Here is a 15,859-nt window from a genome sequence, read left to right as displayed (position 1 = left end):
TAGGTACATAGCTGATAATGCACCATAATCTCAATTTTTGGTCTTGTTCATTCATGAATCAGAAAGTTGGTGCTTGCTAGGTACTTAACTGTTGGAATGTTACAGCTAAGCATTCTTGCACTTCATGAATATCCATTCTGTCTTTCTGGCAGGAGTTCCAACTGATGATAATTGATAGCAGTGATTGGTTTTTTCCCCCCATCTTCCTATCAACTGCTATCTCCCTCCCACCCCGTAAGCAAAATTGACTGCTAAGGCTGTAGCAGCCATGCCTTTGTACAGACTAAGGGTCAAACCTGGGGACTGTTTTTTTACAATGTCATTTTTAATGAAATATGAGTGTTGTTATTTAGATTTTGTTACTGAACAAGAATTCCTGATTTCTGATTTTTATAACTGTCTTTAACAGCAGCACAGTGGCCCAAAATATTCGGTGAAGGGATTCCATAACCAAGGTTCCAATCACAATTCAATGGGTGGCACGAAGCAGCCAGTAATTCACAGAGGGCATAACCAATATAATCGCAACACAAAAAGGAGAAAACAGACACGGGACCCAATAACTGTTAGTTTAAGTCGATAAGGTGTGTGAAACCATTAAATATCATCCTCAGTCTTTGCATAAAAATGGAATGATCTTGGCATCAGACTGGAAATAAAGACCAGCATTTAACTGCAGTTAGTGGGTAGAGGTAATATCTACAACTGGCTGTTTGCATGTGTCCGATATGCGGTTGGACTCCATTTTACAGAACATATCATCTTGTGCTAGGTATTTGTGAAGCCTTATTGAATATGGAGGTTTTGCTTCCCATAGTTTTCAAGTCACTGCTGGAACGGCTCTGGTGATAGATCTGCAAGAGCTTGAGCTTTCACCACAACATTCTGCAAATGATGGGCACTTCCTGCAATTCTTCACAAGCAGAGGCAAATTTAGGGATACTTTAATCCAAGATTCGTTCTTGTGGCTGACCTAGATGGACATTTTCATGGCAATTATTTTTGCCGCTTCTTACTCATTGTTTCATACGTATATCAGAACTTTTTACTCTGTACATATTGTATTATTTGTGCAATAACTGTTTTTCAAAAGTTTTTATTTAATTTTCGTATGATGTTATTATCACATGTTTAAGTTATATTTAAGTGGAAGAGGGAAACATTTTGAAGTTTACAAATCCTTTCCCAGGTTGCATTATCTAAGTTTGTAGAGGATTCTTAGTTTGGCAGGTTTGATATTTAAGCTGAGTGTGCTAACAACGTAAGGGATTTTGTTGAGTAGTTCTGGCTCCTTGATTCACTGTATAATATTCAGTACTAACCAGAAGTTTTAAGGGAATTTAGCGCAACTGGAACCATCTTTTCTTCTGCTTGTTCATTATTTGTGTTTTGGGCTGCGTTTTCTCAGGGTCTGTTTATATAGTCACCTTGAATCTTTAACTTCTGATTTGAATAAGAGCCAGGAACGCAAGCCTTGCAACACTGAAGAGGCATACTCAAACAAAACAAATTTTGTGTGAACTGGGAGAACTTTGTTCAGTATTTAAGTTCACGCTAGTCATAGCAATGTAACCTGTTGATGTTGGGGTCCAGATGGCATTTATGAATGATGTTCCCAGCTAACAGAATGTGGTGGAAGGAATTATGTTGATTCTATTAAGGAATCTGTATACCAGTATGCGTATGTTCTATTAGGAGCAAAAAAGAAAAAGTACTTCATCTGCTGTATGCATTTGTCGGAAGTGTTTTGGTGCAGTATTGCAATGGACAGCAAAGATTTTTAATCATCTATTTGCTGGCACTTAATGGAAATTACTGATGCATACAGTTAGACTATGCAAGATTTTTTCATGACAACCACTGTTTTTTGTTACCTTTTTGGAAGAGAGAAAAATTACAGCCTGCCTAGCCCTACGTTTTAACGAATGTACCACAGTTGTCCTAGGAGATTTGTCATGCCTTCTGTATTGCCTGAATTAGGTTGAAATTTAAACGTGACAATTTCTCATGAAGGGGTGTTAACCTAACTAAACACTAAAGTGGATGATGTCCACTCATGGAGGTGGTTTTGTTTTGAGATAATGTTGCCATGACATTCAGGAATTTGTAGGAAAACACTTGGAAAGTTTTCAAGTTGTTTAGACGTTTTCAGCAACACAATACAAGAATATTTCATCTGTAAAATGTTACAACTTTATCAACGTGTAATATCGAGAGCTCACTGCTAAGATTTTCTGTTGCATGCTATTGACTTGTTTAGCTAGTGTGCTTTATATTCGAGAGCATTCCAGTAAAGTCCACACTTTTTGTCTTTGTACATACTGTAATTTCATGAAAATAATGGGGAATTGCAAAATTATTTCGCATGAGGGTCAAATTTGTAGGGATTTTACAGAAGTAACCTTTAAAATTAACAAAATTGCCCCTGTGAAAATGGAAAATATGGAAACTCCATAACTCTCTCCAAAGTAGGTTTTACACTTTCCAATATAACTAACACGAAAATAAACTCGAGCAGTTATGAAATTTGTGCTGATATAAGTGTTTGTATTAAAATAACAGTAAATGCTGGAGATCTGAAACAAACAGAAATTACTGGAGAAACTCAGCAGGTCTGGCAGCAATTGTGGAGAGAAAGCAGAGTTAACATTTCACATCCTGTGCCCTGACCCTCCTCCAGAAAGTTCTGTTTTATCTCTGCAGACGCTGCTACACACGCTGAGTTTCTTTAGTGATTTCTGATTTTGTTTATTCATGTTATAGACCTAGTGCAGCACTTGGGATTAGTTTGTTTTATTTATTTCGCCATCAAATGCTCTGAACAAGATACTTCTGTTCATTCTAACTCTAGAATCTTTGCTATAATGTAAGGCTGCATGGCATAACATTCCAGCCCTGAGAGGAATTTTAGGGCAATGTTTTGGATATTGTTTTCTCTGCTTTAGGCAAAATTTATCATTCCGTGCATTGGAACACACCTACAATCTGTATCCCATTCACCCCTGCTGCTACCTTGAAACTATGCATTTAATTGAAGCAGATAGTTCTGATTTCAGCATTTGAGCTTCACTGTACCTGTGTCTAGCTTGAGTTCTCATTTGCCTTCAGAATTGTGGATTATTGCTCCTATTCTTGAGCAATGCCAGTTATCACTCTAAATGTGACTTCTCTCTGGACAGAAGGTGAATGGATCGCTGCACAAGTTTCTACACTAAAATAAAACAACCGTACAATTAGGATGATACATCTTGCACAAAAATATAACCTTGCATTCTTATAAAAAATAACAATCTTTGGACACTACTTTTCCGCAAAATGCATGAAGTTCAAATTATATACCCTTGAACTTTAAATGCATAAACCATAGAAGTGAGAGATGCTTTTCACATACATCATTGGAGAAAATACTCTGATTAGTGACATTTTATTTAGAAATGCATATGAAATAGACCAGTTGCTACCTTCATACGTTGAATTTGTGCTCTCTGTTGGCATTGCTACTCTTGTTCAGTTCACGGAATCGTCTGCATTTTGCAAAGAATAATTTTAATGCACTAAGTCATAAATTGTGATTTCATTTTTGGACAGGCTTTTGTAATTAAAAACTACCAATTACTAACAAGATGGGGGAAGAATTATTTTTATGAAATTACTGTACAAGGTAACAGTTAAGTCATACTGGCAATCCCAGCAAACACTACAGCTCAAACCAAAGCTTTAAATGAAAAAGGTAAATTTGTGCTGAAATGGTTTTCTATTGGTGCATAACATCTAGCTATATAAGCTTCAGCAAAGGCAGAAACACATTACTTTGTGGCAATTTGGTTTATGCAATTAATATCTGAAAGTGCTGTGTATTTTGTGGTGCTGGATAACCATCTGTATCATGTTCAAGTTCTGTCATGGTGAACAATGATTTGGCCTGACTACCACTGTGGGGTTGTACGTTTTATACGTACAAAAAGAATCGTGTTTAGGACTCTACTGGGGCAAGTAAAAATTGAACATTTTTTATGTATAGTTTTCTATTCTTTGATTATTTTTAATAAACTTACTGAAACAATTGTATTTGATTATACATATATACATGTGTCTTGTACAACAGGCATGAGCTCAGCCTCAAGCTTTTGGTGTTCCGCTCTTATTTCCGTGTCTTTAACAATTGTTAAATTGTAGTTCCTTGATTATTTGTCTATAAAGTATTCGTAAGTATTTCTTACCAGGAACTACTGCTACTAAAGTGGAACTACACAGATATTCATGTTATTTTTGCCATTCCTTCTTCATTACCACTGACTTGCATTGCTGGAAAACTTTGTTAGTTACATCCTTCATCATACCAAGAGCAAGCACGCATTGTCCTAATCTTCATTCAGAGTCTGCAAACATGTCAAATTCAAATTTAATATTTTCATTTCCAAATCCAAATCCAACAATGATTTCAACCTATCCTTCATTTTGTAGCTCTTTTTGGCCATTGCTTTTCTAGCTTTGACCTGCTTTTGACTTAATTTAAAACTAATCTGCCCTCGACTGCACCATTGTTGTTTCTGTAAATCATTATACCTTTCAACACACTGTTTTGAATGGCCTATCTCTTGATTACCTTCAGTGCATAATTGGCACTTCTTTGGGCATTTGTACTAATAATTTTCAACACTATATAAATGGTGGCTTATTCCATATATCTGCACTACTGTCCAGAACATAGTCACCAGGTTTATACAAGTGCCAAAAATTATGCATGCTTTGCCACCTGTATTGTCCAGATTGTTATTCACAAACAGAAACAAATTGCTGGAAAAGCTCAGCAGGTCTGGCAGCATCTGTGAAGAGAAATCAGTTAATGTTTCAGGTCAGGTGACCCTTCTTCAGAACTGATGTTATTAACAATTTGCCTGTTAGAGCACCTGTGACTTGGAGAAAGCAGAGTGAGCTTCATTTTCCTGGACATTAGCTTGAAATTTAAAATCACCACTACAAAAATCTGTGCTCTGCACATGGTGAAATAATCCTAGACCTATTACTAGTTTCACATGTTTCTGGGTTTCATCTGTACATTCCAGAAAAGCCTCTCAGGATAGGAGTGTAGTAACTACTAAACCAGATTGAGTCCTTCCAAGCTCAGGAATTTCAGTTTGCTAGTTGATATGGACTCTTTTGTGACTATCTCTAATGTAGTTCTTGCTACTTGTGACTTCTTGAGCAAGCTGCTCCCTGGATATAATGGAGGTGGAGTTCTCCCTTTTGGTGGTTGGAGTTTACTGAGAGTGAAATTATTGTTCAAATTGTCAGCACTGCAACAGTTCACCTGGAAACTCGTTGATTTGCGTTGCTGTTTCTAAATGTGGGAACTAGCATGTGCCAATCCGAACGGTTTTGGGGGGGAAAAAAGTAATCTGGCATCATGTTAGAGTGCTTTGAATTCCATGCAGTGCTTTGATGTGCTGCAACACTTGTAGGCGAATGTCATAGCTGTTTGTGGACAAGATCCAATGAACAACATTTAAGTTGTTGACATTTTGAAAAATCAAAATATTCAAAAGCACTCAGCAGACCAGGTCGACCTATAACAGGGAAAGATTTTTTTTCTGGCTATTGATCTTTCTTCTTAACCTCTGCAGAAAGTGATTCACAGATGATGGAAGGATATAGTAACTTCACAAAACAATCAAGAGTCTCAGTCAAATGAACTGAGTGCTTTGAGGTATGGGGAATATTGAGTTGGAAAGTGGAGATCATAGTAAATTTTAGACCAAATTACTGAACTGACTGCAGGTCAGTCAAGACTATTCAAGTAAAATTAAGCATCATAAAGTAAGTAGGAACACTACACAAATAACTGCTAATGTTAAAGAAAATTTGGAATACAGTGGGTAATATGGAAAGCTGCCAGAAGTTAAACTACCAGAAGTGGCCCGATGGCTCTGAATTCGTACAACACGAATGCAATATTTATGTAACTGAACAAAATTTGAGACATAGTATCTGATGCAAAGTGGATGCGAAGATAAGGATCTCCACAATAATAATATTTTAAGGATGCAAGATGGACATGAATGGTGGTAAGCTAAGTATTTTAAAACTAGTGCAGTGTTCCACTAAAAATGTGGCAAGTGCTGATAGAGCTGTAGTGAATACAGTACAAACTGGGGCCAAAAACACTAACTGGTGCAGGATCTGCATGGATACGCAGGGCCAGATTACTAAAAGTATTGTCTCTATTGTGTAGGACAGGATGTAGAGGAGGCATCTCTTTTACTCAGGAAAGCCTGGGGTTTTTTGCTTCACACAATTTTTGGAAGCTTAGCCGAGTGAGTTAACCTGACAGCCCATGTGAAAGCAAATGAAAATTACCATGTATAATCTCAGCTCATTTATCTTGAGTATATATTGAAACTAAGTGACAGCATATTTTGTGATAGGGTAGGAAATGAAGGTCATGGGATCTCACCATAAGTACATTAACTGGAAGGAAAAGCAGTTCCTTGCAAAATGCTTCTGGGTACCCTCTAGCTTCTACCCACCATCAAACAGCCAAAGCTGCACATGTGAGGTAGCTTATTCAAATAACAAACTAGGTGGTATCAACTAAGTGACATGAAAATACATACTGCTGAAATCCTATCAACAAAAATAAAAGTGCAAGAGGTGGATTAAGGATTATTGAGGGATATAACAGTAACTTTACAAAACTACACATTTCATACAGAGCTGGAAGCATGTCATGCAATGCCAGGAATACAGTCCTCCTGGCATTTTATCTTTTTAAAATCAATGGGTAGAAAAGCATCATTAGAGGGCCATAGTTTAAGTTCCAGGTTTCAGGACCAAGTAGGTATAGGTGGTATGAGGTATGATGTGGGGAGCCTTCGGTGAGGGAGCTCTTGGTTCGGGGGAAAACCTGATGTGGAAAGGATGCAGCGAGGGAGGTTTTGCACCCCGCCACCCCCACCCACTCCCCTCCTCCTCCTGTTTCCACCCCACCAAAGGCCTGAGCAGGGGGTGTGGCTCCATTCTCTCCAGTGCCTCTGCCCAGCACCAAACTCCTCCAGGTAAGAAATACCCTCTTAAGTAGGCTTTAATTGCCCATTTAAGGGCTTCAATTGCAGGAAGAGTGGGAAGGCCAGCCTCGGCTTTGGGTCTTACTAACATTGCAGACAAGTTGGGTAGGATGCTGTTCAGAAGGTTGATGTGGACTTGATGGGCTGAATGGCCTGCTTCCACACTCTAGGGATTCGAAGATCTGTGGAAAGGACAATACTTCTAAACATCAGCATGACAGTCAGGAAACAACATGTTGGGTGGTCAGCAGTTATGGGGAGATATGAAATGTTTTATGAGCAATAAGAATTGAACTTTGTGAAGATGATTTGGAGAGAGAAGATGAGAAAGTAGGAAAAATGAGGAACCAGACTAAGGTCAGTAAAGCTTTTTGGGATATTTGACTTGGTACGAAAACAACACCTCTGTCAGAAGCAGCTGTCTCCACATTTGTGACTTTAAAAATGTTTGCAAATTCCTCTTTTAGTGATGATGGAGTAGGAGTCTTTATGGAAAGAAAGAAACTGATATTTGTTTTTCAGAATATTTCTGGATTAGCGATTTTGTTTTGGGAGTAGAGTCAGTGCAGGCTGTGATCACGGCAGATCCAGTAACAGATGGTTAAACCAGTTGACCATCAGAAATACTCAAGTCTGTGCCCCCCACCCCCGATTTAGCTCTTGACTCTGATTGCTCTTCGATGATTCAAATCAGTTTAGAGAGGACAAAGATAAAATACTGGGGCATTGACAGTGATCATGAAGGAATGTCATTTTTTCCCCCCAATAGGTTTATTACCCCATGGGGAAACAACAAACCAAAGTAACCATATTTACCAAGCAACACTCCATGAAGAAACTGCCAATAAGATTTTGCCTTTTGTACATTAATGTGAATCTGAACCAGTACAAGTTAAACAGTGTTTTTTGACTGTTAAATTAAGTAAAATGATATTATTTTCCTTGAAGTACTCTGACGTTCGATGACATCACCATCCCAACATATCAATATCCTTTGGGTTACCATTGACCAGAAACTAGACTGGTCCAGCAAAATTAAAAACTGTGCCAAAATGTGCATGTTAGAGGCTAGCAATTCTGCAGAGAGTAATTCACCTCTTAACCTCTCAAAGTTTGTTCACCATCTATAAGGCACAAGTCAGGAGTGTAATAGAAACTCTCCCCTTCCCTAGATGAATGCCATCCCATTAACACTTGAGAAACCTGACTAGCTATCCATCCATCACCTTTAAACATTTAAACCCTTAATCGCCGACACAGTGCATACTACTGCTATTATGTACAAGGGATACTCTAGAAGACTCCGAAGGCTTCTTCCATAGTATTTTACAAACACAAGGCTTCTATAACATTTGAGAACTGTTACCAGTCCCGAATACTTGTCAGTTCTGCTGCTTTTTAACATTCTGTCCAACTGCCTTCACTTTTCCTCACAGTGGTTTTAAGGAGCACACTGACATGGGCTTAGCATCTACTCCTCCTTTAAGCCTTTGAGCAACTGGAGATACTTGGTGAAATTTTTTTTCCCTATTTTCCTCTTGTAGTACTGCTTCCTCTCTGAGACCTAGCTGGATGTGTGCATTTCTGCTTAGCAATGATGTGTTCAGTTTCGTCAATACATTAAGAAAGTCATTGAACTCATCCTGTGGATGGGTGTGATGGTGTACTGACCATGCAACTAAAAATGTGTCCCCTGGACCTTGCAGTTTGATGTTCACGGGTTAGACATCCACTGATCTTAACATCAAATTGTCAACCAATACTGAAACAGCCACCCCAATATCTAGTTTAAATTAGGTATTAAATCTTTGCACCCATAAGGCAGTAGTCCAAAATCTTTAATAACAGTGTGGAGCTGGAGGAACACAGCAGGCCAGGCAGGATCAGAGGAGCAGGAAAGCTGACGTTTTGGGTCGGGACCCTTCAGAAATTTCTGAAGAAGGGTCGTGAACAGAAACGTCAGCTTTCCTGCTCCTCTGATGCTGCCTGGCCTGCAGTGTTCCTCCAGAGCCACACTGTGTTATCTCTGACTCCAACATCGGCAGTTCTTACAATCTCTCAATCTAAAATCTTTAGCTGTCTTTGACTTCATCTGGGAATGTTGGTTTGCTTTTTTAAACTTTGTCCTTTATATCTTGCATCTTTTTCTGAAATTATTACCCTTTTCAGAAGTCTTTCTTTTAGTGGGATTTCTCTTTCTGTACTGATGGTGGAATTGTGAGTCTGCAGTATGTCCTGAAGTTTGCTACTTTTCCACACTAAAAACGCTAAGCTCACTCAGCTGGGCACTCTTCGTTGTAATGTGCCTTGAATCAAACCTAGAACATTCTAATACTGACAATGATGTTACTTCCTGCTCTTCTGACATTTTGACAGACATTCAGGTGGATGACAAGGCCATCTCTGGGTCCCCCCATCACACTGAATTGAAAGGAGCCATTCAATTGATGATTGTCCAGTTCTGCTCTTGAACTTGACATGAGCAGCCATTGAATCACTTGCTCAAGCCTGCTCTCCTCTGATTTTCTTCAGTCAAGTGTTTCATCTCTAATACTTGCACGTTCTCATAAGATTGTCCTTTGGTGTTCAATATCCACAACACCCTCATCTGTATATGTTAGTTAAAATTGCTATACTCAATTCCTCCTTTTAGGATAGAGAAGGATTAGTCATATGTTTCTAAGTCCATTGATGAGTGGCTTGGGAGGATCCTTGCAGGTGGTGGTTTTCTCATGTATTTTGTATCCTTGCCCTTCTAAAATGTAGTGGTTGTAGATTTGCAAACTGCTGTCTAAGAAGCCTTGGTGAATTTCTGTGGTGCATCTTGTAGATAGTACACACTGCTGCTAGTCATAGTCGTACAGCACAGAAACAGATCCTTTGGTCCAACCAGTCCATGCCAACCGTAATCCCAAACTAAACTAGTCCCACCTGCCTGTGTTTGGTCCCTATCCATCCAAACTTTTCCTATTCATGTACTTGTCCAAATGTCTTTTAGATGTTATAACTGTACCTGCATCCACCACTTCCTCAGGAAGTTCATTCTACACATGGACAACTGTGTTTTATTTTTAAAAATTGCCCCTCGTGTCTTTTTTGAAACTTTCTCCTTTCACCTTAAAAAAAATGCCCCCAAGTCTCGAAATTCCCCACCTTTAGGAAAACACATGCCAATAACCTTATCTTTACCCCTTCTGATTTCATAAACTTCTATAAGCTCACCTGAATCTCCTATGCTTCAGTACAAAAAGTCCCAGCCTTTCCTTATAACTCATCCTCCATTCCCAGCAACATTCTGGTAAATCTTTTCTGAACCCTCTCCAGTTTAATAATCACCTTCTTATAACAGGGCAACCAAAATTGGCCTCACCAGCGTCCTGTACAACCTCAACATGATGCCCCCAATTCCAATACTCAAATGTCTGAGCAATGAAGGCAAACATGCTAAATGCTTTCTTAACTAACCTATCTACCTGTGATGCAAATTTCAAAGAATTATGTACCTGAATCCTTGAGTGTTTCTGTTCTACAGCACTACCCAAGGCCCTGCTTATAATTGTGTAAGTCCTGTCCTTGTTTGCTTTACCAAAATGCAATACCTGGCGTTTATCCAAATCAAACTCCATTTGCCACTCCTCAGCCCATTTAACCTAATTGATCAATATCTCTGTTTTCTTTGATAACCTTCTTCTCTATCCACTATTGGTGGTGCAGGGGTTGAATGTTTGTGGATGTGGTTCCAATCAAACTGGCTTCTTTGTCCTAGCTGGTGTCAAGCTTCTTGGGTGTTGTTGGAGCTGCACTCATCCAGGCAAGTGGTGAGTATTCCGTCACACTCCTGACCTGTGCCTTGCAGATGGTGGACAGACTTTGGGAAGTATATATATATATGGTCAATGGCAACTCTCAGAATGTTGATAATAGGGTATTCAGTGATGTTAATGACATTGATTAATCTCTTCTTGGAGATATTCGTTGCCCACCACTTAAGTGGCATGCATGTTTTTTGCCACTTGTCAGCTCAAACCTAGACGTTGATTTCACTTTGGATGAACGTAAGTGTTGACACTTTGGTTAAAGATTCAAAGTCATACTATTTCCTACCTTTGCATTCTCAAAATGCTGTGGCAATAGCAGAGTTTCGACAGGAGTTGTCATTCTAATTGGTTACTGTACCACACATTGAGTAAGTACTATAATTTGTCTTGTTTGCTTGAAGTCCAACATTTGTTGGATAAAAAATACTATAGAAATAGAACATTTTGTTCACTTTAGATGGATTTTTATTCTTAAAATTAGCTCTTGCTTTCCTAAAGCAAGGGTCATTCATTTACATTTTAGACATACATTTGTTAAAGATGCATCAGTCTATAGCGTATCGTAAAATACTTCCAAACAGGAAATCATTTTGCAACAATTTTTTTTGTTATTTTGTATGTTTGCTTTACATGTTAGCAAAAGTTATTTATTTGTATTTGTATAGCATCTATAATGTAAAAAGCCATCCCAAGGTATTTCATAAATAGTCTCAATACAGAGCCACAGAAAGACTTCAGGAAGATGAACAAACACTGAAGCAGTTAACTACTTAAGAATAAAAGAACATTAGAAATAGGAGCAGAACTGGGCCATCAATAAGGCCATGGCTGATCTTTTTGTGGACTCCGTTCCACTTACCCACCTGCTCTCCATAACCCTTAATTCCTTTACTGTCCAAAAATTTTTCTATCTTTGCCTTAAAAACATTCAACGAAGTAGCCTTAACTGCTTCATTAGGTAGGGAGTTCCATAGATTCACAATCCTTTGGGAGGAGAAGTTCCTTCTCAACTCGGTCCTAAAACTGCTCCCCCTTTGCTGTGAGGCTATGCTGCCTAGTACCAGTTTCACCTGCCAGTGGAAACAACCTCCCTATTTCTAATCTATTCCCTTCACAGTTTTATAAGTTTCAATAAGATCTCCTCTTGGTCTTCTACATCCCAATGAGTATAGTCCCAGTCTGCTTGATCTGTACTCATAAGGCAAATCTCTCGACTCCGGAATCAACCTAGTGAACCTTCTTTGCACCCACTCCGGCACATCCTTTTTCAAGCAAGGAAACCAAAACTCTACACAGCACTCCAGGTGTGGCCTCACCAGCACCCTAAACACCTGCAGCACAACTTCCCTGTTTTTAAATTTCATCCCTTTAGCAATGGTGGACAAGATTCCATTTGCCTTTTTTAATTACTTGCTGCACCTGCAAACCAGCTTTGTGATTCATGCACAAGGACACCCAGGACCATCTGCAATTTTTCACCATTTAAATAATAGTCCATTTTTCTGTTATTCCTACCAAAATGGATGACCTTACATTTATTAACATTGTACTCCATCTGCCCACTCACGTAACCTATCTATATCCCTTTGCAGACTTTCAGTGCCCTCTGCACACTGCTTTACCGCTAATCTTAGTGTCATCTGTGAATTTTGACACACTACACTTGGTCCCCAATGCTAAACCCTAAGGCACACCACTAGCCACTGATTTGTCAACCAGAAAAACACCCATTTATCCCCACTCTTTGCTTTCTGTTAGTTAACGCATCCTCTATCCGTGCTAATACATTACCTGTAACATTGTGTACCTTTAACTTATGTAGCAGCCTTTTGTGTGCCAGTTTTCATGGAAAATCTTAACACAGTGAGGCACAAAGATTTATAGGGAGAGATTTCCAGAGCTGAGAGTCGATGCACTTGAAAAATTGGAATAGAATAACTGAATGGAGATCAAAAAAAAATGGAGACCAAATACATTGTCTTTGGTCTTCCTTATGGTTAGTGGAAGGAAGTTTCTACTAATCCATGGCTGATTCTCAAAGCAGCATAACAAATCAGAAACCAGGGAGAGATATAGCTGAGAGTTGGCAACAGTATGTGGAACCTATTGTGTTTATGATGCTGTCAGTGAATAGAAGCATAACAATAAGTAATACTAGGTGCGCCTGAGGGTGAATCTACATTGGACTCCAGAGGTATTGGTGAGAGAATAGAAAGCAAATGTGATTTTCTGGTTATGATTCACCAGACAAGGATTGAACCAGGCAAGATTCACTTGCTTGGGTGATAGAGGAGAGACATTAGAGGTTACTGATGTCCGTTGTGTCAGAGACTGCAGCAACATCACAATAAATTAAAAAAAACTAGCTTTTTATGATTATAGGCACATGGAATGCAATTTATGAGAGCCATTTAGTATTTGGTTGGGGGGGGGGGGGGTAAAGGGTGGTGAGTAAAGTGACAGAGATGGAGAATTAAATTGAGGAGAATTGTGCAATTTCAGGCAAGATGGGTATGGATTTGGGAATCCACAAGACAACATACGGGTGCAAAATTGGGCCATTTGGCTCATCGAGACTAATGTTTTTTCAGCCCCATTCTCCTGTATTTTCCCCCCAACCTTTGAGCTCTTTACTGATCAAGAACCTATCTATCTCTGTCTTAAATAGACCCAATGAATTGGACTCCACACCCTTCTGTGGCAATGTGTTCCACAGATTAATCAATCCCTGGCTGAAGAGGTTCTGCTTCGTCTCAATTCTAAAGTATTGTGGCTTCACCCTGAGATGTGGCCTTGCATCTCATCTCTCCTACCACTGAAAGCATCTTCGCCACATCCTCTCTATTCGGGTCTCTCCGTATTCTGTAAATTTGAGTAAGATGCCCCCCACCACCTCCCCAACGTCCTCTTAAACTCCATTGTGTACAAATCCAGAGTCCTCAACAGCTCCTGATATGACAAGGCCTTCATCTCCAGGATCATTCTTGTGAACTTCCTCTGAATCCCCTTCAATGCCAGCACATCCTCCTTAAGATACGGGGCCCAAAATTACTCTCAATATTCCAAATGTGATCTTACACAGCCTCAGCAGTACATCCCTGCTCTTGCATTCTGTCCCTCTCAAAATAAATACAAAAATTGCATTTGCTTTCTTGACTGCCAACTAACCTGCATGTCAACCTTAAGAGAATTCTGAATTAGGATTTTCCAAGTCCCTTTTGTGGTTCAGATTTCTGATGCCTTTCCCCATTTAGGAAATAGTCTGTGCCTCTATTCTTTCTACCAATGTGCACAACCTCACACTTTCCCATATTGTATTCCATCTGCCACTTGTTTGCCCACTCTCCCAACCTGTCCAAATCCTTCTGCCATCTCCCCACTTCTTCAACACAGCCTAGCCCTCCATCTATCTGGGTCATATTGCAAACTTACCAACAATGCCCTCAGTTCGTTCATCCAGATCGTTAATGTATAATGTGAATAGTTGTGGTCCCAACATGGACCCTGTGTAGATCTCCACTCATCAATGGCTGCCATCCTGAAACAGATCCCTTTATCCCCACTCTCTGCCTTCTGCCAGTCAGCCAATCCATGTCCACTATCCATGTCAATACCTTGCCCTCATCACGATGGGCTCTCATGTAGCAGGCTTCTGTGTGGACTCTTGTCAAAGGCCTTTTGGAAATCCAAATGGATCACATCCATCAACTGTCCTTTGTCAAACCTTCTCCTTACCTCAGAATTCAAATAGATTTGTTAGCCATGACCTCCCCTTGATGAAGCTGTGCTGATTCAGCCCTATTTTACCATGCAATTCCAAATACTCTGCAATGTCATCCTTAATAATAGTCTCTCAAATCTTATCAAAGACTGTGATCAGACTAACTGGCCTATAATTATCTGTCTTCTGCCTCCCCCTTAAATGGGTGTTTCATTAGCCATTTTCCAGTCCTCTCTGAGAGATCACTGAAGTCCAGGAAGGTCGAAAATCACCACCAATCCCTCTACAATCTCCTCAGCTGTTGCTGTTGTGTTACCATAGTCTTACTAGACCATAAGGCTGCCCTCTCATAGAGAGAGAGAGAGATGTCTGATGTATGATTTAACCCGAGGGCCACCATACCTAGGGTGAGGGGAGAGGTTCAGAAGGTGAATCCTTCATGGGTGTAGGGGATGTAGTTCAGTGATAGAGCGCATGCTTTGCATGTATGAGGCCCTGGGTTCAATCCCTGGCATCCTCATTAGTGGGCAGCATGGTGGCTCAGTGATTAGCACTGCTGCCTCACAGCGCCAGGGACCCAGGTGCGATTCCAGCCTTGGGCTGTGTGGAGTTTGCACATTCTCCCTGTGTCTGCGTGGGTTTCCTCTGGGTGCTCCAGTTTCCTCCCACAGTCCAAAGATGTGCAGGCTAGGTGGATTGGCTATGCTAAATTACCCATAGTGTTTAGGGATATGTAGGTTAGGTGGATTACAGGGGGATGGGTCTGGGTGGGATGTTCTGAGGATCAGTTGGGCCAAAGGGCCTGTTTCCACCCTGTAGGGATTCTATAAAAAGTAACCACAGCCAGTGCAGGAATTGAATCTCCACAGTTGGCATCACTCTGGCTTTGCAAACTCGCTATTTAGTCAACTGAGCCCCAACCTTCTCCACTATCTCCTTCAGGATCCTCCTCCGGGTGATTTATCCACTTTCAGACCATTCAGCTTCCCTAGCACCTTCTCCTTCAGGATAGTCACTACACTGACATCTGCCCCTTGACTCTAAGTTCTGATATGCTGCTGGTATTTTCCTCCATGATCAATTGATTTATTGTTGTTACATGTACCGAGATACAGTGAAAAGTGTTATTTCGAGTGCTATATAAAGTGCATCAGGCTAGCAGAACAGAGTGCAGAATACAATGTTACAGCTGCAGAAAAGGTGCAAAGAGAGGGAGATCAGAATTAACATTTGAGAGGTCCGTTCAAAAGTCTGAT

At 40.0% G+C, this 15,859-nt stretch overlaps 1 protein-coding gene and 1 non-coding gene across 6 annotated transcripts in view; both read left to right on the top strand.

Annotated features, from left to right (window-relative positions):
• The window catches only part of tent4a (terminal nucleotidyltransferase 4A), a 38,752-nt gene extending 34,684 nt beyond the window's left edge, over nt 1-4,068 (top strand). For 3 of the 5 annotated variants that reach the window (XM_048614848.1, XM_048614843.1, XM_048614834.1), the window contains one exon: nt 410-4,068. In XM_048614848.1, the coding sequence (XP_048470805.1) occupies nt 410-583 (174 nt within the window). In that variant the 3' untranslated portion in view covers nt 584-4,068. The remainder of the gene's footprint in view (nt 1-409) is intronic. The other 2 variants (XM_048614822.1, XM_048614828.1) reach the window with 2 other exon arrangements.
• Nucleotides 4,069-15,051: 10,983 nt separating this feature from the next.
• On the top strand, nt 15,052-15,123 carry trnaa-ugc. Its single transcript has one exon. It is a non-coding gene; the product is annotated as a tRNA-Ala (tRNA).
• The last annotated feature ends 736 nt before the right edge of the window (nt 15,124-15,859 follow it).

Source organism: Rhincodon typus, chromosome 2 (assembly GCF_021869965.1).
Source record: "Rhincodon typus isolate 14 chromosome 2, sRhiTyp1.1, whole genome shotgun sequence".
NCBI lineage: Eukaryota > Metazoa > Chordata > Chondrichthyes > Orectolobiformes > Rhincodontidae > Rhincodon > Rhincodon typus.
The sequence above is the reverse complement of the archived record's forward strand: the minus strand, read 5'-3'. Positions and strand labels throughout refer to the sequence as shown.